The 23,166-nt window shown below is 41.4% G+C and overlaps 1 protein-coding gene across 10 annotated transcripts in view; it reads left to right on the top strand.

Moving 5' to 3' along the window:
* The window catches only part of Sbf2 (SET binding factor 2), a 368,489-nt gene that overhangs the window by 287,864 nt on the left and 57,459 nt on the right, over window positions 1-23,166 (top strand). For 6 of the 10 annotated variants that reach the window (XM_087592554.1, XM_087592521.1, NM_001134970.2 and 3 more), the window contains 7 exon segments: window positions 9,834-10,004; window positions 12,094-12,353; window positions 14,488-14,660; window positions 15,514-15,587; window positions 17,784-17,979; window positions 20,401-20,528; window positions 22,223-22,398. In XM_087592554.1, the coding sequence (XP_087448680.1) occupies window positions 9,834-10,004; window positions 12,094-12,353; window positions 14,488-14,660; window positions 15,514-15,587; window positions 17,784-17,979; window positions 20,401-20,528; window positions 22,223-22,398 (1,178 nt within the window). 10 annotated transcript variants of the gene reach the window in all.

Genomic DNA, 23,166 nt, shown 5'->3' with positions numbered 1-23,166 from the left:
AAATATGAGGGGGAAAGGGAATTTTCTTATACTTTAAAGACAATTGGAAATTTGAACCCCAAGCTGAGATTTTACATTAACATAACAAACATAAACAGCTCTTATTTCTATTTTGAATAATGGATTTGCAGAAACTCTGCATGAAATAATTTTTATTGGGATAACCAGTGATCAGCAGACCATCGGCCTCTTGGTACAGATGACAGTATTTCTTGAGACCTCTCAAGTATTCCATACACTATTAAGCAATATTGAAATTCAGACACACCTGCCATCCCATCACTTAGGTGGAGGCAGGATGATTTTAAGTTCAAGATCAGTTTTGGCCACATACCAGGTTTGAAATCAGATAAGGCTACAAGAGACCTGATCCACAAAAGTGGTACTGAAACTAACAGTCACCCCATGGCAGTTGACCTTGTGTTTTGATGTCCATGCCCCATCGTCTGTTTTAGCAAAGAGTTGGAAACAACCTTACCTGGAAAGGGGAAGTGTATATTATTCTTACAGTAGAATTCCCAAGCTGGGCAGTAGTGACACATGTCTTTAATCCTAGCACTTGGGAGGCAGAGGCAGGAGGATCTCTGAATTCAAGGCCAGCCTATTGTACATAGTGAGTTCCAGGACAGCCAGAACTACATAGAGAGATGCTGTCCCAACCCTACAGCTTCCATGGGGAGATTTGTTTATTTTCTTTCGGGGGCAGGTGAGTTTCGAGGGTGGAAGGATGGAAAAATGAGTAGGATTGAGATGCATGATGTGAAATTCACAAAAAATCAATAAAAATGAAGGGAGGGGTGTTCCCAGCTCTAGTTCAGTGCCTGTCTGCTCATGTTACTTTAATGCAGAGTAATGCCCTGTGTCAATGGGCATAAGACTGCTTTGAGAACTGAATTAATAAATATATATAGTCAGGAAATCCTCAGCACCTTAAATTGTTCTACATGATTCTTAAAGATCATTACATATCTGGCATTGGACCTGCCAACTAGCCTCTTCCCTGAAATGTGCTTCCCTCTGACTGCCCGAAGTGGTGCTGTGAGCCAATTATAGCCAAACAGACTTTAGACAGTTTTGCATACGCACATAACCCCAGATCATCTTCTCAGATGACTTGTGTCCATATATGTGGGTTTGAGTTGAGCCTGCTGTCCGAACACCATGCACATCCTGTCTCATGCTGGGTCTACAAAACTCTTTTGAAAGCTTTGTAGAAAATGAATGGCAATGCTTAATCTAGTAACTTCAGGGCTATTTTTTCTAGATAAGGAAGGAAGTCAACACATTCTTAAATATCTTGCAAAATTGGATAGCAAATATAATGTTTCTTTAGGACATAATTATAAGAAGTATTAGGAAATGTAAATATTTGTGACAAAGTTGAAGGATAAAAGAGATGTCATTTGACAAGTATTCTCTATCACCACCCTGTCACCTCAGGAAAGTCACTAAGACCAGTTTGGGAAACTTTCCTGAAAATATTTGCTTCAAACCAAAGAAGTGACCAGAGTAAGAGACAGTTTTGTCCATGGTCACTCATTTTTCTCAGTTCACTAAACTTACGCTGTCACTGCTTACACTGAGGCTGAAACCCTAAAAATTCTTATCACATCTCTTTCCCTATAATTGTACTAAAGTTCCATTGTATAGAATATGGTAATTTTTGTGTCTCAAGGAAAGTAGTCAGATGTGATAGAGCAAACCTCCGCTTCTGTCACACCTTAATCTGAAGCAGGAGGAGGCTCATGAGCTTGAAGTCTGTCTGGCAAAGTTAGATAGTAAATTCTAGAACAGCCGAGACCCTGTTGTTTAATTGATTGATAGGCAGGCAGGCAGGCAGGCAGGCAGGCAAACAGACAGAGACAGACAGACCCACTTCATTTCTGTGTGACTTGGACAAATGTTCTCATCCAGTCTGAGATGGACAATGAAAACATGCAGTATTCCTTCTGCCCAATTTCTGCAAAGTTCTTTTATGATTGTTGGCTGAAGCAATGATGAGATCTAGGCTGAAAAGGTTTCACTGCCCTCTGCTGGTCCTAAGCACACGCCTGTCTATCAAGACAGTGTCCAAACAAAGACACACACATACTCTCTCCTCACAATTAAACATAGCATGAAATCACCAAGAAAGAAGGTATATTTCATGCTCAAAAGAGATAATATTTTAAGTGCTTGGGAATTAGTGATGTTTGTTTTTCGAGGCAGGGTTTCTATGTATAACAGTCCTGGCTGTCCTAAAACTCATTATATAGACCAGACTGGCCACGAACTCACAGAGATCTTCCTGTTTCTGCCTCCTGAATGCTGGGATTAAAGACATGTGCCACACAGCTGAACTAATAATTTCTTGTGCCTAGCTTAATCAGATGCTTCAGCTATGTATTGACTATCTCGACACCACAAAACTTACCTTAAGAATGCTCCACTCTGCTGCAGTTCTCACCTAGCAAACAGACTGTGGCTCTGCCTTTGGGCCCCTCATTCTGTTTTACACCATTTTTCTGCCTTTGAATGTATAGTATCATTTTGTTAAAAAAAATTAGAAACGTTTTACATATTTATTTAATTTATGCATAAACAGGGAGCTTATTTCAGTGGATATGTGACCAGGAAAAGCAATATATAGCATGGCTGAGAGCAGTGCTTAAGGGGGAAGGCAAGGCTTCATTAAACTGTCAGATTCATGAAGGATCTCCTAAGCCTACTCTGAGAGACTGGTAAAGACAGCTCGCTCTTCTGGACTCTTCTATATTAATATCATGTTAATACTTTAGCTGCTGTAGTTTACATTGTGCTGCATTTGTAAGAAATGGCTCTACCTTGGGTTATACTCAAGGGAAAAGCAACTTAGAATTATGTTTTGGGGGGGAGGGATGTTGTCCCACGTGCAACTTCCCGCCGGCAAGAAACACGCGGGTACATAGAAATCCTTACTGTGACCAACTTTATTATAATCTTAAAAGAGGAAGGGTCGCCGCGCCAACATGGCGCGCTTACATACACCCTAGTGCGGCACATCCACACCTGATTGGTTGTTTACCCATGATCTCATAAGGCACGCCCCGGAGTGGGCAAAGACCTGGCACGAAGGCACTCTTGCACATGTGCACAGTTAACTTCCTGAAAGGGAGGCGGCTGGCGCGGTGAAGGCTAGCGCCATCTTGTAATGGCGGAGGCTATCCTGGCCTTCCACGTGGGGCACAGTGGAAGCCAGCGCCATCTAGTGGTGGCGAATGTTATAGCGGCCCTCTACATCTCACCCTTATAATTTATATTATTTTATAGCAGTCATGATCACCCTATCGCGTGCAATGAGGAAACCTCAGCGATGTGGAAGGGCTGATCAAAGGAACAATGAGTCTCTCTCATCCCAGTGCAATGGATCCACAGATCCATGGGGTGCAGGAGCAGAGAACTCAGATACAGACTAATTCCTGAGCAAGATAACCAAATTCCAGGGAAGGCCCCTAGTATAATGGCCACAAGTGCTTGAGTGATAACGGCCTTGTCACGTTTCTGTTGAGATCTGAGTTTGCAAACCAACCATAGTATGAACACTGATCCACAGCATAGGGCTGCACCAGACAGAGCCACTCCCAATAAGTAGTGGGCACCTCATTTGGTCCTCCTCAGCTGTTACCACCAAGGGCCGTAGTCAAGCCGCTCCTATAATAAAATTTAAAATTCCCAATTGTTAGTAACTACTCCAGAAAGTTCACCCACTGTGTTTGTCTAACAATAGATTGGGGGAGGATAACTCTAGACACTGCAGACACAATGTCTGCAGCAGTAATGGCTGCTACAATAGCAGCGAAAGTGTTAAGGTCTTTTCCAGGACAGTTCAGGATCAGTCATTTTTCTCTGGAACAACCAGAAGACAATGGAACCATTTCTGAGATCTGTATAACCAGGACAGAGTTCCCCAGTCCACTGTAGCTTTACGCAGGTAGCTTTTTTGTGAAGCTACAGTCTGTAAAATGACAACACCAGTTACCAGTTAAGGCAGCAAGAGTCACTAGGGAAATGAAGGGGGAAGCAACGGCTGGAGTCCAGTCTTCTCCAGCAAGCAGCAGTGTACAGAGGGTCAGAGAGCAGGCCATAGTGGGACGGGACACACGCAGCGGTAACACTGACTGCAGCAACGGCAAAATCTCTGTGGTGACAAAGGATGAAGGGGAATCTTTCATCTTCCTCTCAGGGCAGAGGGATGACTCCAGGGACCCAAGCCACGAGAGCTGAATCTTCATGTAACCAGGATCAGCAGGTCTCAGCAACCACTCAGGCAGCTGGCACACTCTTGTAGCATCCTGTAGAAAAAACACAAACATTCCCTCTCCCCCATATAAAATATCTGGACAGGATCATGTCAATACGTGGATCTCTCTATTTCACCTAGGCAGAAGTATGCCTAGTTGTAGGGTGCCATAAACTTTGGCATCCAAAATTTTAAAATTGAAATAAAAGGAGCATTATTTAGCATACAGGGATAACTCCCCCTACTTATTTATTAAGATATAGTAAAGATATTATTTATTAAGGTAAGTCCTCGAGGATTAAATTGAGGACACTGAGCACTTGTCTTTATAAATTGACTTGTATACCAAATTATTGTCTCCAGCATAATTGTTTTGGATATATAAAGAATGAGATTTTTTGACTAATTGTTAATATGTAAGGCCTATAATCTGTCTGGTATCATTGTCCTCCCTTGTTAAGGAGCCCAGGCAATCCAGTTTGAGTTCTTAAATGTCCTATAAAGGAACAGTACTTAGTGCTCTTAACCACTAAGCCATTTCTCTAGCACCTCACAAACTTTATTTACCTAAACATAAGCATTAATTAGAAATGTCGAATCTTGTAAATATCATCCAGATTCAGTCTTACTAGAAATCCCTGAGCTGGCAGGGTGAGGCTGGGAATTGAAAACAAGCAAATGGAGTCTTCCTCTTTTCATGAGGGTGTGTTATCAACTCCATTACCATTTTTAAAGAGCTGGGTCTGTGGTTTTGTTTAGTTGTCTGAGCCAGAGCACTGAAAGGACAGTGAGTTGTCAGACAATTTATACTGAAATCACTCACTGATTTTAAGTAGAAAACCTGTCTCTAATAAAGCATTAAGTAATTGAAATCAATTGTAAACCACAAGCCACGGAACTACAGAATTTAATAATCTGTGTTGAAGCAATAGAAACTCAAAAGAATAAACAAGTGATCCAATCATACATGTAGCCTTTTCATTAGATGAACCACCTATAAATACAGTAAGCGCATTTCCTATGGGTTGTATGCACAAATATACAGGAAGTACAAAAGCATGTAAAGAGTAAAATTATCAATTTTGTCTGAAAAATTTGTATATGTAATAGGCCAAATATCAGTATTTTGTAATAACCAATTAACTGTTGTTTGGAATAAGATATGTTTTACCAGGTTTCTTTTCAAAATACTTCTATGACTCCAGTCCACAACTCTGTACTAACACAACTGAAGCTTTATCTCCAATGTGTATAACAAAGACCTAAGTCCTCTGGTAGGGTGAGGTACTTAGCCAATTAACATATCCTTAGAAGCTTAAAATTAGCTTCAAATATTCTTATCTGGAGTAGTGTAACAGCTACTCCCCAAATATCAAAGCTCATTTTGAGAGCAAAGGTTTGTAGTAAAAATTTCCATATACATTGAAAGATTTAAGTTCTAACTTCTTACACTGAAGAAGCAACAAAATTACACAATATAAGGCTATTAGCCATTTTTAATGATATCACTCTATGGGCTCTCTAAAACTGTAAGCAAGCTCACGAAATGAAAACTCAAAATCAATCCCCTAAATCTATCTTGAAATGGCAGTTGGAGTAAGTAAACTGGCTGTAATGTTCTCACAAGTTTCAAAACCTCATCAATCCTTCGTAAATCTTGTAACAATCTCTACCTGTTTGATTTTTCCTTAATTAAAAATAAGTTTGAGTTAGTCAATGTAACACTGGCAATCCTAAATCACAATCTTTAAGTTCTCTTTGTAACACCAGAACACAGCCACAAGGTCACCTGAGTTCTGAGTACGGGACTAGGCAGCTGTCCTTAGGGCAGTGGAAATTAGCATAAAAATACCGATAGCTCCAGGGCAAACCACAACTTTGGAAAGCAAAACTCGACCCCCCCAACAAACTAGTACAAAGTTTGACTGTCAATTCTTATATATGAACGCACGATGGCGTAGTCTCTAGTACCTCAACAAAGAGACATTGTCCTAAATTCTTTTAGAAGCCTGGTTCCTAGAATAAGAATTCCATAAAAACATTACCTCAATTTAGACCTGTTCCCCTAGGTTGGCCCATGTCACATGTTATCTAGAATGACTCCATCTAGATTACCAGCTTTATGTCAACTTTCTGTTACCAATATTATACCCTTTTAACCATATCCAATAACTTGAAAGCCAATAGTCCATAACCAAGGCAAGTAGAGCATATTTATACATTTAAAACCAATGAGAAACAAAATTGAAGTGGCTACACATATCTTTAATATTTAGACCAAACACCATTTTTACCTTTTTAGCTATGATTTTAAGAGAAGCACCTTGTCACCTGTTGAGTCAAATAATAAGTCAGGGATTTCTCTAAGAGAAACAGCTATCAACTCTTGTATCGAAGAAGCTGAGAAGCTGTTGGCGCCTTTAAGATCAGCTCGTGTAGACGCTTAGCCTCTGGGCAGCTTCTCCAGCTAATCTAGACACCTGGCTCCAGGCACAGGGCTCCAAAGACCTGATTGAAACTGTCTTTTATTCATTTGTTCCTTTTTGAAACGAGTTAAAACCAAGTCAAGGTGTGAACGACCGGCAGATAAAGTTTTTACCATTTTTTCTTTTGAACATGAAACATAAAACATTTAAACAACGAGAAACAAAAACCACAGACATACACTGACAGACATGGGGACATCCTGGTGCACCAGAGACAAACAATAGACAAAGAGGGAAAAAGCCAGATGGTGTTCACGGTGACTATCCACTCGAGTGGAGTCGATATGGGCGATGGATTGTCTCAATTCCTGGACTAGTCCACCAACATGTTGAAACCCAATTCCTGTAAGATACTGAGATATATTATCTGAGCAGCACGACTGACATTCGCCAATAGTATGGAAGTGAAACACAGCCCTGAATATTTTTACTCACAACCCAATTACATTAACTCCATCAAGCTGTGCACGGGCACTGAGATGTCCTTTTGTTTGATTCTCCTGAATAAATTTTCAGGTGGTCTGCTTCTATCAAATCTGATCAGTATGACTCTGTAAAGCTGTCGCGTCAGCACACGGACGCTGTGGCGTCCCGGGAGCCTGCACCGGAGCTTAAGCATACCTCTTACAGGCACGAAGACAAAATTTTTCTCCCAAAATACTGTGTTCCTTTTATCTCCTCCCTTCTCCTCACCCGGGGCGTTCTTTCCCCAACCTCTCGCTTCCGCATTGGAAGGGCCTGGTGCTTGAGATCGGTCAGGATCCTTTTCTCGTTGCAACCTTTCACTACCCTCTGTTTCTGACACGCCTCGCCCTTCCCCCAACACTCTCCGCTTTGCTGTTACAGCTGGGCAGTTCCCACGTGACCTCTGACGCCGTTTGGCGGTAACTGGAGACTCAAAGGTCAATAGAAACAACCCGAGGGCTGCCAGAGCAACCATAGCGGCTCCTGCCGCGTCCGGCAGAGGACTGAGCTGGAACAGATCAAGGCTAAACATGGTCTCTCAGAGTCTTACCCCCACTCACAGCTTCTGGACTTCTTCCGTGAAACGGAGCCTCCTCTTGGCACTGGCGATGATGTAGCTTTTTTGTCCCGGGTTCTCGGCACCAAATGTCCCACGCGCGACTTCCCGCCGGCAAGAAACACGCGGGTACATAGAAATCCTTACTGTGACCAACTTTATTATAATCTTAAAAGAGGAAGGGTCGCCGCGCCAACATGGTGCGCTTATATACACCCTAGTGCAGCACATCCACACCTGATTGGTTGTTTACCCATGATCTCATAAGGCACGCCCCGGAGTGGGCAAAGACCTGGCACGAAGGCACTCTTGCACATGTGCACAGTTAACTTCCTGAAAGGAAGGCGGCTGGCGCGGTGAAGGCTAACGCCATCTTGTAATGGCGGAGGCTATCCTGGCCTTCCACGTGGGGCGCAGTGGAAGCCAGCGCCATCTAGTGGTGGCGAATGTTATAGCGGCCCTCTACAGGATGTGACTCAGGGTATCTACATATTTCTGGCTGTCCTGAAGCTTACTCTGTAGACCAACCTGACTGAACTCACAGAAATCCACCTGCCTCTGTCTTCCAAGTGTTGGAATTAAAAGCATGCCCCACTATACCCAGCTTAGAATCATGCTTTATCTTATTGGAATTTTATGCTTTTACAATCCTTTTCAGACACATAGAGCATGTTCTCACCCATGTAAAATCTAAGAAAAGCATATATTTATACATGAAAGCAGAGGGGGAACCATTTTGGGGGGAGGAAGGGATGGGGAGTAACAGGTGAGCATGAGCAAACTACAGTGGTATAAAGATAACATGGGAGAATAAAACCTCACTCAGAACAGGACTCTGTGTTACTGAAATGAAGATCTAAAATATGAAGGAAATAATGTATAATCTAGTCACTGGATATCTATATGCAAAGAATAGAAGAAACACATGATTCGGTGTCGTTTTGGCTAACACAATTAGCAGAACCACATATTATTTCTCTGTCATTTTCTATGGAAGACAATATCAGGAGTGAGCAAAGGAGACATCATGAAAACCAAACATGACCTTCCCCTCTTTCTGCCTCATGGTCAGCAACCTTCTAGAAGGAACTGCAGTTACAACTAGTCACCTCCATAGCAGTGCTGCAGAACCCTGTCTTGAAAGGAACACAGAGATTCCTGCAGGCAAATTTCATGGTGTACCTGGAGCTTGCTCCAGCTTTCGGGTTGGTATGTTCTAGATCAATAGGGAATTACATCAAGTGTAGTAGCATCCTGCTGCTATCCTACCTGTTACACAGCCCTAAAAATTAACTTTTACTGCATATACTTTTTTCTCTTTTCTGTAATGTTAGCTACTATTTACTAAAAGGTGGTGACTTATTTAATATATTTTAAAAATACACTCTAGCCAGAAATAGTTGTGTGCCTATCTGTAAACTCAGCCCTCATAAGGCTAATGCAAGAAGATTCTGGGTTAACCTGAGCAGGATAGTAAGATCCTGTTCAAAAAATAAATTAATTAAAATTCTCAAGCCGGTAAGGTGGATCAATAGATAAAGATGTTTGCCATCAAGCCTGAAAAATTAAGTTTGATCCTCAGAATTCACACGGTAGAAGGAGAGAACGCCCTCGTAGGTTGTCCTCTGTCCTCTGAAAACAGGCTGCAGCTTGCATGTGCACACACACAAATACATGCATAGATAAAACAAACACAAAAAAAAATCAAAGTTTTATGTTTAGATTATGTTGGGTTTTAATATGCATCCTAGGTTTAATCATTGTAGAGTACCCACCTTGTACACACCACAGAAGTATATATTTCAGATATGTTCTATAATTCATAGAACTATATTAATTCTACAGTTAATATAACTACTGTTAAAATGCTCATTTGAGTAGGGAAAGTAAGATTTCAAAGGATTTCATACAGAGCCTACAGTTGGCAGTTGAACATGAATACCGTGCTGATTACTGAGCCTTTAAATAAATCTCTGTATCGCCTCTACAATTAACTGTGGCGTCTGTGACCCTCTGAACTGTGGTAGTCTGCCAGCACTGTGCTGATAACTACTACCTCCTCTCGTAGAGACTCGCCCCAGGAGTCAGCCAGTTTGCCTACACGTGTGTGCAGGACCACCCCATCTGGACTAATCAGCAGTTTTGGGAGACAACGTTTTACAGTGCAGTGCAGGAGCAGGTTCGCTCCCTGTACCTCTCAGCGAAGGAAGACAATCATACCCCACATCAGAAGCAGAAGGTAAGAGAAGAAAGGTACCTGTGTGTGGTTGGCATTGACTAGAGGAAAACGCAGGCAGATGTTCCTAGGCCTAAGAGATTCTGCCTACTTAGTTGCTGAGTGTTAGGGAGTCCTGTGGTGAGCATCTTTCTTCCTTTGATTCTGGCACTATATTTTTCCATAATGACCTCATACTGTAGTTATTTAGCACTAGAATTGTTAAATGTTAATGAGAAATTCTTGTAAACAATTGGAGAATGTTGAGTAGAAAAAAACTACCTAAAATAGTCCCAGGTATAAGTGTCTAACTGCTTACTTCCTTGATTAAATGCCAAGTTTAACTCAGTGGTAAGAGTGTTTGTACCTGCCGTGCACAAGGCCCTGAGTTCAGTTCCCAGCATTAGAAGAAGAAAGAAATAAAATCAAAGTTGACTAACTATAAAGATAAATGTAAAGTTCAGTAGTCATGTTCAAAAATGCATCAGCAATAATGTATGTCTTCCTTTAGGATTATTCTGTATGGTACACATAATAAAATATAACATAATATAATATAATAATATAATATATGTAGCATTTGCTATATATACATGTATTTAAATATCAGGAAAATTAAAATACTCTAAATTTTAAATGTTATTTACTAGCTCTCTGTTCTTAGACTAACCTCTACATCCTCATTTGCAAAATGTGTAGATGTCATTACTTTATTTTCATATCTGATATGTATAAGGCTTATTAAGAGTTCTTGGCAATACTAAGTAGTAAGTATTAAAATCATCATCCTCATGAAGTGAACTTAAAGCAGCCTAAAAGACTCAGTGCTGACTCACTTGAGAGTGAACTGCTGATTTTGGGGAGTATGTCACTGGAGATTCTGTCCATCATCTTCTGCTTGAACTATCTCTAGAGAGGGCGGGTTATCCTAGACATCTGAGAAAAGCTACACAGTCATATCTTCATCATCTTGAAGTTGGTTTATTATTAAGTTTGAAGAATAAAAACTTTTGATAGCAAACAACATTGACATGTTTGTTATTGATCAAATGTGAATTGCTTGCTTAATTTAATTAATATTCAGATGATGATGTTGTTGTTGTTGTTAAAACACTAAATGTACCACTTAAGGTATAACTTGTTAACTGATACAGAGACTGTTGGGCTGGGCCCACCCAGACTGTTAATGTGCCTTTGCTGAGTTTTAAGCAGCTGTGATTTACTGGTATTGATATACCTACAAAGCATTCATAAAGCAAATGTGTCACAGCAAATGTGTCCCTACCTCTGAGCCCTGGATTAGATACAATAACTGTTTTAGAGCTCCATGGCTAGATATAATACTGTGCAGACGTGTACTGCTATTACCAGTTATCTCCCGTCTTCCCGGTTACCTGAATATTTGTGTATATGATAAGATTTACAAGGAGATATCAATACTTTTTGTGTTCTTGATCATTCCATTTCCTTGCAAAGAACAGAAGAGGAAAAAAACCAGTACTTTTAGCGGGTGCTACTGCAGTGTCCCTACAAGGGTATTTATGGGAAGTCTGTTAATTTTTGTAACTAGCAGCTTCAAGGAGCACAGAGTGAAGTGTCAACTTGTGAGATGCTAGAGAGAAAAACCTGTATCTGTATTTTGCTGTTTCTTTGGGTTTGCTTTTGCTGCCAATGAAGGTATGTGGGCCAGGGACACAACTCCAGTGTACGTGTGGGGTGGTTGTCCTGAGTTTCACCTCTGCTGAGCTAGGTACTTAACAGATGCTTCCCAGCATTTTCAAGAGAGTCAGCCTGACATGCTGACGCACACTAGTAATCCCAGTACTTGGGAAGTAAGGGCAGGATCAAGAGTTCACAGTCATTTCGGCTATACAGCAAATTCAAGATGAAGTCCTTTCTCAAAATTTAAAAAAAAAAAAAAAAGAAAGAAAGAAAGCCATTTTCCTGATCTTTATGTGTTTTCTTGATACTTTTCTTAAAAATAGTATATTCTGGTAAAACATACTAAAACCTACATTTAAGACATGGACAGATTTCAGCACCTTCCATGTCTATGGAGCAAACGTAAGTGATGGTTTTTCACCCTTGGCTTGTTCTGCTTTTTTTCTGGGAGGAGCTTCCCGATGGCCAATATCAGGAGAGGACGGCCATGGACTTGGCAGCCGAGCAGCTTCGCCTTTGGCCTACTCTGAGCAAGGCAACTCAGCAGGAGCTGGTGCAGCACGAGGAAAGCACTGTCTTCAGTCAGGCCATTCACTTTGCAAACCTCATGGTTAACCTGCTAGTTCCACTAGACACAAGTAAAAACAAGCTCCTTCGAGCCTCAGCTCCAGGAGACTGGGAGAGTGGGAGCAACAGCATTGTCACAAACAGGTACTGAGATGGATACAGCTCCTCTCTCACAGCTAATCATGCTTATCTCCACAGAAGCATGGCAGGTATTGCTGTACGTATTTTAGAAGTGACTGTTTTTCCCATTTCTAGCTTGCTCAGCTCAGCCCTTCTGTTAAAAAAAAAAAACAAAAAAAAAAAAAAAACAACTTTCCTTCATCCTTTAATCTGCTCCCAACACACACACACACACACACACACACACACACACAACACACACACAACACATACACACACAACACACACACACACACACACACCACCCCTTCTGTCTCAGAACCTAATCTCTCAAAAGTCTATACCACTGATGTGGCCCACCAGTTTCATTCTGTTAAAGAAAGTGCTCTAAAAACCGCTGGTGAGCAACTTCTTGGGCAGAACATCATGGTAGCAAGAGTTTGTGGCAAGAAAAACTTCACCTCATTTCACACAAGAAGCAGAGAGAAGGGAGCGCAGGAAGGAACCAGAGCAAGACACTGGCACAAGGATACACTCCCACCCCAGTGATTTACTCCTCTTCTTTGCTACCTCCCAATAGCACTGTCATATTATAAATAGTTCAGAGCCATCCAGAGCTGGTCAAGTAAGCCCCCATTTCATGAGCCTATAGGGTCCATTTCATATTCAGACCCTAAGATAATGTCCTCAACCTCACCTTCTTCCTTGTTCTCTGCTGAGTTCCTGTGCCCCAAGAATAAACACAGAGCCTTTGCTGTGAAGTGAACGGAGCTTCAGGCCAGCTGTGATTCTATCTCTGCTCACTGCACTTCTTTGTCAACTAGTCTGGCCTTTCTGCTGCCACTTACCCTCAGGCACTCCTAACCCTGCTCACTGCAGTTCTTGTCAACTAGTCTGGCCTTTCTGCTGCCTCTTACCCTCAGGCACTCCGGGCTCAGTGCTGTTTGTTTCTCCTGCTCTCTAGGCGACCAGCCTGTCTGCAGCGGTCCCAAGGGTCTTTCTCTTGCTTTAGATGGTTGACCAAGTGTCACCCTTCAAAGGGCTTTGCCCTTTTTTAAGTGTATGGATTGATTTTTTTTTTTTTTTTACTTTGATTGGTTGGTCCCCTGCCCCACGGTGCTTTCTCTTACTTGATTTCTTCCCTTATACTCTTATTTTTGATTTTGGTTTATTGGGGGGTGGGGAGGGGGTGGGGTTGGGGTTGGGGTTTTTTTGAGACAAGATCTCACTAGGCTAGCCTCAAGCTTGTACTGAAGCATTGGTCTCCCAAGCTATCCCACCACATCACAGTGTGACATATTTTCACATGTGCATATTCTCTGTGGCCTTTCTTGTTGTGTTCATTGTTCAGTTCTCTACATCTTTACAGATAGTAGGTGCTAGGTACCAGTATTTTACTGAATAGGTGATTAAATGAATGCAGCAGCGGGTGGCATTGTTAGCTCATTAGGAGCAGATGTTAGCACCTTGCTAGTTGTGGTTCTCATAAACTATTGTCAGACTCCTTCAGGCAGCTCCTTCTGCTTCATTTTATTTCAAGTGTGTCGCCTTATCTTATGTAAGTTTATCACCTGCAGAAAAATGTGGCTTCACAAGGGCTCTAAGGGTTGCAGGGTCACTGCAGGGGTTGGGGTGCAGGGGAGCAGGGAAAGAGAAATTGTGGCAAGAGAAAGTCTCATTCTTCCATCTCACAAGGGTTCATTTACCTCCTCCTACCAAGGTCCGTGTCCCACAGTCACTGGCACCAGTCCCATTCCTCTGGCTTCTCTGTGATGAGTAACTTGGAAGGACAAGTTGTTTAGAAGGTTCTGGCAGCAGATCATAAGTGACACAGTCCTCCTTTGCTTTATTTTTGGTGGCTTCTAAGTTCTTTTTGGGAAAGTAACAGAAGGTACTGTTTACAATAATAAAGCTTACTCCAGTAGATGGTATTTAAGTGTATGCACATAACATGACAGTTCATCGGTTCATGCCTGGCACTTATAGAAAGAAGCTGGAGTTGTGCTGTCTGTCCTACTGATCTTACAGCTCTTTTAGCAAGTCTCAGTTTCCCTGTAAAGTGACTGTGATGTTGTCTTTTTTTTTTTTTTTTTTTTTTTTTCTTTTCTTCTCTCTTAATCTGAGGCCTGGCCATGATTTCTTTCCTTGACTCTCTTAGTATTGCAGGAAGTGTGGCTGAGAGCTTTGATACGGAGAGTGGATTTGAAGATTCGGAAAACAATGATGTGGCCAACTCTGTTGTAAGGTTCATTGCCCGGTTTATTGACAAGGTTTGTACAGAGAGTGGAGTGACTCAGGACCACATCAGGAGTCTCCACTGCATGATACCAGGTAATCAATCGCATGGGGCGTTTGAAGGGTCAGAGTGTTACAGCAGTTAAGACCCAGCACAATGAGCTACAGCTCACTTTTCTCTGATTTGCCTTTTATTTTTTTTTTACTGTTGTTCTGTTTTCTGGAACAAGGTCTTGCATGACCCAGGCCACCCTCACATTTGCAGTGCACCCAGGGTGGCCTTGCTTTCCCGATCTTCAACCTCTGCTTCCCCAGTGCAGGGATTATAGGCATGTGGCACCGTGAAAGGTTCCGAAGTTTTAATAAATTGTGGCAAAATTAACTTAAGAGTTGCATTAGTAATATTCTCAATGTTCAATCACTCCATATAGATATTTGGTAACCATTATTAAGTAATAAATTCTGTTTTACTCGCTGGCCCTGGAAATGTCTAACCTGCTTTCTGTCTCCATGAACTTTTCTGTTCTAGAGATTTTACATATGTAGAATCACATAATATTTCAACTTTTTTCAGTTAGCATAATGTTTTCAGGGTTCATCCACGTGTTACATCACTCATTCATTTTTATGATTCAGTAGTATTCCATTCTATCCATGTATCTTATTTGTTCAGCCATTCATTTGTCGATGGAGACCTGGCTTTTCCACTCTTAGAGATTCTGTGAATATTTGCATACAGGTATCTGAGTGCTTATTTCAGTTCTTTGGGGGGGGGGGGTTATATACCATATATACCTAGAAATAGAATCTTACGGATTGCATGGTTCTGTATTTTAACTTTTGGAGGTCCTGTCAAACTTTAATTACTTTTTCATTCTAAAATATCTGGAATTTGCTTTTGTTCTTCCTGACTTATTCTCTTTCTTTTTGAATACTCTGACTCATCTAGGAATTGTAGCTATGCACATTGAGACCCTAGAGGCAGTACATCGAGAGAGTAGAAGACTTCCACCTATCCAGAAGGTAATTATTCCACACTGTGTGCTTTCAGGGTGCAAAAGTCCTTTCAGAAACACAGCAGCAATGGGTGACTGTGCTCAGCTCTTTACAGACGAATGTAATGGTGCATTAAAGGCTCTGGGGAGTTTGCCCGACAGAATTTTCTAAGCTGCCGAAATAGGAATACTATCTTTTTTGAACAATGATAACCTCTTGTTAATTCCACTTTGTACAGAGTTAAATCATGAATAATTTTAATTCCCAATCTCAGGGTTTATGAACCTACCACCACCTCCCACAAAAGAGAGGTGAGGGGAAGAGGGAGGGAGGGAGGAAGGGAAAGCATTTCAAACAGTTAACATAAAAGCATTGGGTTCTTGGGTCTGACTGTCCATGACAGACAGCTGGGAAATGTATTGAGGATTTGGGTTCTCCTGAATTAGGAAGCACTGTGTTTGAAGAAGCCACTCAGATAGTTGTTTTGCTGCTAGCCTCACACCTATTACAGACTAGAATTTGGGCCCTCAGCTCTCTGACAGAACTATTAAAAATACAGCTAAAGAAGCAATCAGGAGCCACATAGGAAGGAGAAGCAGTTTTACCTGAATCTTAAGATAGAGTGGTCATAGGGTTGGGGATTTAGCTCAGTGGTAGAGCGCTTACCTAGGAAGCGCAAGGCCCTGGGTTCGGTTCCCAGCTCCGAAAAAAAGAACCAAAAAAAAAAAAAAAAAAAAAAAAAAAAAAAAAAAAAAAAGATAGAGTGGTCATTACACTTTGATTTCTAAATTTAGTTCTAAGATTTCTAGAGCCTTAAAAAAGAATAATGCTGAATTGGGCTGTTTGATTTTCATTGTTATTTCGTTTCTGGTGTGGGTTGGGTTTTAGGGATTTTCTTGTTTTGTTTGTTTTTGGATTTTGTTGTTTGTTTGTTTGTTTGTTTGTTTGTTTGTTTGTTTGAAGACATTATATAGCTCTGACTGACTGTCTTGGAGCCCGCTATGTAGATTGGACTGGCCTCCAAATAACAGAGGTCCACCTGCCTCTGCCTCCCCAGGGATTGAATTAAAGGTGTGCACCATGCCCAGCTGATTTAGATAGTTTTTAAAGGTGGCTGGAGAGACAGCCGTGGGTGCTGGGAACCGAACTCTTATATTTTTGGTTGTGAGCCTAGCCTTTAACGGCTGAGCCATCTCTCCAGCCCATTAGATAGTTTTTAATTGCCAAGTAGAAACAGATTTTTCAGGGGGAATGATCTTTTCCATACCCATATTTCCCAAGAGGAATCTTATTATAGTGTTCCTCATAAACTGAACACTAAGCTAAATTTCTCAGGTATAAAGTTCATTATTGGGGGTGGGGGTAACTCTTTTTAAAAAAACAAGTCCATGGCCAGCCATGGGGACACACACCTTTAGTACCAGCACTGAGGAAAGAGGAGCAGGTGAATCTCTATGAGCTCAATGCCAGCCTGATCTACATAGTGAATGCCAGGCCAGCAAGGACTACATAGTGAGACACTGTCTTTAAAACAGAGCAGCAAGGGCTAACCATGGAGCCAGGTGTGGCAGCTCTCACCTGTAATCTCAGCACTTGGGAAGTGGAGGCAATAGAATGAGAAATTCACAGCCAGTCTTGAGTATATGAGGATCTATATTAAATAAACAAATTAAATTAAAAATACTATGCTGGGTTATGGTAATGGTGCATGCCTTTGATCCCAGCACTTAGGAGAAAGAGGCCAGCTGACCTCTGAGTTCAGACCAGCCTGGTCTACAGATCAAGTTCTAAGATAGCCAGGGCCATACAAAGAAATCCTATCTAAAAAAAAAAAAAAAATCAAAACACCCAAAATCCATTTAAGAATTTGTTTCTTCAGTTTACAGTATAGTGTTATTTATATAAAGTTTAAGTGTAAAAGTACCCCCTTTAGTAATTGTTCATAGTCTTAATGTTTTCCTTTTACATTTCATTTAAGTTATACAATGATTAAATGAATGTACATTTCGGACTTTCAAGTTATTCTTTTTTTTTTTTTAACTGTTAACAAGCAATGCAGCAAAGAATCTTTCCATACTTGGATTTAGAAACTCCATTTCTGCTTCTTCCCAAGTCTGGCTCAGGGTTGGCTCAGGGTGTCCAAACTGTACTTGAAAAGGTAACCTGGAACTACATGACGGATACCCTGCAAGAGTTGTTTTTAAAACAGTTACCTATTCTTAGCCCAAGATTCTTCGGCCAGCTCTACTGCCAGGAGAAGAAATTGTATGCGAAGGTCTTCGAGTCCTACTAGATCCTGATGGCCGGGAAGAAGCCACTGGAGGTCTCCTTGGAGGTCCTCAGCTCTTGCCTGCAGAAGGCGCCTTGTTCCTCACCACATACAGAATTCTCTTCAGAGGGACGCCACATGACCAGCTAGGTATGGCTTAGCACACACCATCAGAGCAGGAATCTGTATGGCACTTGAGGTCCTATTAAGTCCATGTACAGTGATTTATACATCATTTGAAACCCAGAAAAGAACAAAATAGGCTTGGGGTTGAAATCTCACTTTGTGTACGTGTTTTAGGAAAATGTTTTTTGTCAGATAAACTTTTTATTATTATTATTTCTTTCTCCATTAGTGACATAGAAATCTGGGGGTTTCACATGCATTATATAGGTGTAGGTTGTTTCACATGTATTGAAACTTAAAGTTAATGTATATACTAGCTTTGTTTAGTCTCTGGATATGAACTTATTAAGTTAAGAAATCTAGAGAAATCTAGAGACTGACGAATGAACAAATATCTAAGACTCAAAATCCAATACCCCTGGCCCAGATCCCATGCTCGGGTTCCCCTGTGAGGGGCTGTCACTGCTTCTGACGTGTTTGCTCTCACATTGCCTAAAGGCCTTCTCTTCCCTCTGCAGAGTCAAGCCCTACCCTCTCTTCAACTTACTTTCCTTCCCATATCTTGCCAAAATTATTCTCTATCCTTCTAGCATACAGAGATTGTCTCCTTTTCTGCAATCCTTGAATTACCTGTTCACGTGTTACTTACATGTTAGAACATTTGTGTAACACTCCCCCAGTGGAGGCTTGGAAACTGTCCAAGGAAGGCCACAATACTTCTTTTCTGGGTGTGTCTTCTTAACCACAGGTAGTTTGTACTTTTACATTCCATATTTGAGAAAATGTTTAAGTTCCTAAGCTCTTAGACACACATCTAGTCTTATTTTCCAAAGGCTTTCTGTGTATGGAAACAGATGTTTAAAATCTGTTATCTTATCAAGCATGATAGCCCAAGCCTATGATCCCAGCAGGGAGCATGACGCAAAGAATCATGGGTTTGTGACCGACCTGGAATAGCAAACTGTCTCTCCCACACCCCCACCCAAAATATGTTCTCTTTTGCTTTATCATTGTACTAACTGTCTTGGTTTTTCTCTTCAGTATTGGAAGCTACTTCTTTATTTCTGCATAAAACCTATTCCTGAATGACTGCCTTAAGCCAGATCTTATATGTATACAATGGGTAGGGGAGATAGAAACAATGAGGTTGGGCAGGAAGGCCTGTTCCTATACTCTGGAAAAATTAGTATGTTTTAGGAGTGAATTACATTGTGTTACCTAAGGGTAGGGTTTTCTGTTGCTGTGAAGAGACACCAGGTTTAGTCCATTATCATCATGGCGGGAAACATAGCAGTGTGCAGGCAAATATGGTACTGGAGAAAGACCTGCGACTTCTAAATCTTGATCCTCAGTCAGAAGAAGTGAATGCCACATTAGGCCTAACTTGAACTATATGAGACCTCAAAGGCTGTCTCCAAGCCCATCCCCACACTGACTCATTCCCTTCAACAAGGCCACACCTCCTAATAGTGCCACTCCCTGTAGGCCAAACATTCAAACACTTGAGTCTCTAGAGGCCAAACCTATTCAAACCACCACACAGCACAATAAAACTAATTGGTGAGTTGGGTTTGGTGGTACACACACTTAATCCCTACATTTAGAAGCAGAGACAGTAGGGATTTCTGTAATGCCAGCCTGGTCTACTACATAGTAGTAGGACAGACCCCAGGACAGCCAGGACTGTACAGAGAGACCTTGTCTTTTTGGGTTAGATTTTGGATTTTTCCTTTAGTTTTTTTGAAACAGGATTTCTCTGTGCAGCCCTGGCTTCCCTGGAATTCATTCTGTAGATCAGGCTGGCCTCAAATTCAGAGATCTGCCCACCGCTGCCTCCTGAGTACTGGGATGAAAGTTCTACGCCACCATGCCCAGCATAAGAGACCTTGTCCTAAAATTATACATGCACATGCACATGCCCGTGCACACACGCACACACACAGACTATGAGATTCTAGTGCCTTGGCATTCTTTCTCACTACATTCCTGGCATTGTCCTCTGCTGATAAATCTCTGCAGAAGAGACTCTGGACCCTAGCTATAGAGTAAGAGACTCTGGATCCTAGCTATAGAGTAAGAGACTCTGGACCCTAGCTATAGAGTAAGAGACTCTGGATCCTAGCTATAGAGTAAGAGACTCTGGACCCTAGCTATAGAGTAAGAGACTCTGGATCCTAGCTATAGAGTAAGAGACTCTGGACCCTAGCTATAGAGTAAGAGACTCTGGACCCTAGCTATAGAGTAAGAGACTCTGGACCCTAGCTATAGAGTAAGAGACTCTGGACCCTAGCTATAGAGTAAGAGACTCTGGACCCTAGCTATAGAGTAAGAGACTCTGGACCCTAGCTATAGAGTAAGAGACTCTGGACCCTAGCTATAGAGTAAGAGACTCTGGACCCTAGCTATAGAGTGGTATTGCTGAGTCTATGTCCCGTTGTCCTACAGTTGGTGAACAAACAGTCGTGCGGAGCTTTCCCATTGCTTCCATCACCAAGGAGAAGAAGATAACCATGCAGAACCAGCTACAGCAGAACATGCAAGAAGGGTTGCAGATTACATCAGCATCTTTCCAGGTACACCATAAGTGTTTCAGATTTTACAATACTTGCATAGGCTTTTTCTACTTGAATGTCCCCGATTCAAAACCTCATGTTTTCTGAGTACTTTCAACATCATATTTCTACAAACACAATACTTAACATGTATCGAGGAAGGAAGGAAGGAAGGAAGGAAGGAAGGAAGGAAGGAAGGAAGGAAGGAAGGGGAGGGGAGGGGAGGAAAGAAGGGAAGGAAGGAAGGAAGGAAAAGAAAAGAAAAGAAAGCCTGCCCTTCTAATAAAAAAGACCTTGTACACATCTAGTAATGTACCTATTTTTTATGGTTGTGAGTTAGAGGCTGAGCATAAGAAAGTGAGTGTCTTGGAGTGTCTTTGGCTTTGGACTCTACTTCTGGGTTCCCTTGGCCAACAAATTGTCAGTCAGAAACATAGTGGCTCTGGTTCTCTGCTGACTTATTTCTTAACTCCTACTGGAAAAAACTTTTGGTAAAGTAACTCTTGTTTCAGAAAGAAACTCTCTATGGCTTTTTTTGTGGGAAAGTAAAACTCTAAAGAGTTTAGCTAAAGCTAAGATACTGTTGTCAGAGATAACTAAGTGACCCCCGATTGAACAGTGATTTCCTAAGTCTCTGAGTTACCTAACCTGTAGAAATAGTGATGCAGGGGAGAAGCCTACATGGGAGGAGTGACCTCCCTCCATTGTTCCTTTCTCAGAGTTCATGTCCATAGTAGTTTGGTTTCCCTAGCCATTGTTCCTTGTTGCTGACTTCTCAGACTCCCAAGAAGCTCAAGGCTTGCCTCTCTCTTCTTTGTGCAGTGGCCTCCCCTCCTTGTGTAGACCAGGCTGGCCTCAGGAGCTGTGCTTCCTGTGCTCTCTCACACAGCAGCTGCTGCCTTAGAAGGAACCTTCTCACAGCCGTAACTACTAGGGATTTTCTTACTGTTCCAGCCGCTGAAGGATTCTACACTTAAATATTACCTGTCTACACTGTGAAAGGGACTCTGCTATTCTAGGCTTGTCTGTATCTTTGGATAAGAAGGAACTCTATTAGGCTACACTCCTTCTTAGACCTACGAGTTGGGAAATAGGAAAAACACTTTTCCCATGTCACCCACTCTCGGTTCATTCCCTATCTCATAGAAAGGGTAGTTTTACAGAAATCCAACTTCAAAAAAAAAAATGACTTTTTGTTTTTTACTAGTTGACAATCTATTGCAAATAAATTTTTCTGAGCCTCATTTTTTTCATTGTAAATTTTATTATGACTTTATGGAGTCATTTCTCTTTGCCCACCTTTACATAGGTTCTAGAAATCAAACTTGGGTTACAAACACCTTTACCTGCTAAGCCATCTGACCAGTCACACTTTTTCTTTTAAAATTTTAAAATTGTATTTCATATTATCCAAAGTCTCTACAACTTCCAAAATCCTCTAACTTCTAAAGTTATAGTATTGTTACTAATGTTTTTATTGAATATTGTTATTTTTCTGTTCACTTTCTTTGGTTGCTTATTTGTTTTTGTTGTTCTCAGCGATATGAGTAAAAGTTGTCAAGAAACCTTAATGCTGGGGTTGGGGATTTAGCTCAGTGGTAGAGCACTTGCCTAGCAAGCGCAAGGCCCTGGGTTCGGTCCCCAGCTCCAAAAAAAAAAAAAGAAAAGAAAAGAAACCTTAATGCTTCTAATAGGTCCATCTCTTTTATTTCTAGTTGATTAAAGTAGCATTTGATGAAGAAGTCAGCCCAGAAGTGGTAGACATCTTTAAGAAACAGCTAATGAAGTTCCGTTACCCTCAGTCCATTTTCAGCACCTTCGCTTTTGCTGCTGGACAAACTACCCCACAAATCATTTTACCCAAGCAGAAGGAAAAGAACACCTCCTTCCGGTAAGAGGAACAATGGGTCTCTTATCTTCATCCCTCCCATAGCCCACTGAAAGGAAGTAACCTTTTAGTAATGATGGCTTTTCTCATACCGTGTGTGTGTGTGTGTGTGTGTGTGTGTGTGTGTATTTGTGTGTGTAGGCATGTGCACACATGCCACTCATGTGGAGGCCAAAGGACACCTTGTGAGACTCAGTTCTCTCCTTTCACCATCTGGGTCCCAGGGATTAAACTTAGGTCATTAGTATCAAGCACCTTTTTCTGCACTGAGCCATTTTGAACTCCTGATTTATATCTTATTGTCTCATTAGTTAAAACTGATTCTCAAAAGGATTTTCAAATATTTTGAGTTGTTATTTTCTCCTTTTAAAAAGAATTATTCTTTTTCTATGCTTAAACAGGTTTATAGCTAATTAGAGACAAGACATTATGTACACATACATACCTAAAACTTTTGAAAAATAAGTGTTGCCAACCATTATCGTCATATGACCTCAGGGAAAGTTTGAGTTGAAAGAAAAGGGGAACTTTCAGTGCTAGACTGAAGACTTGCTAATGTGATTTATGGGACCATAGTAGAGGCAATGGTGTGGACAGCAGAATAGGCTTGGGAATGCCAGAAAATAAACCCAGGAGTTTAATATTTGAGTGTTCAGCTGGGTGTGACGGTGCACTCTTTAATCTCAGCACTCAAAAGGCAGAGGCAGGCGGATTTCTGTGAGTTCAGGACAAGACTGGTTTATACAGCAAATTCCAGGACAGCTGGGCTAC

The sequence above is a fragment of the Rattus norvegicus genome, chromosome 1 (assembly GCF_021556685.1).
Source record: "Rattus norvegicus strain SHRSP/BbbUtx chromosome 1, alternate assembly SHRSP_T2T, whole genome shotgun sequence".
Taxonomy (NCBI): domain Eukaryota; kingdom Metazoa; phylum Chordata; class Mammalia; order Rodentia; family Muridae; genus Rattus; species Rattus norvegicus.
Note: the sequence above shows the minus strand (reverse complement) of the source record. Positions and strands in the feature narration are given on the sequence as shown.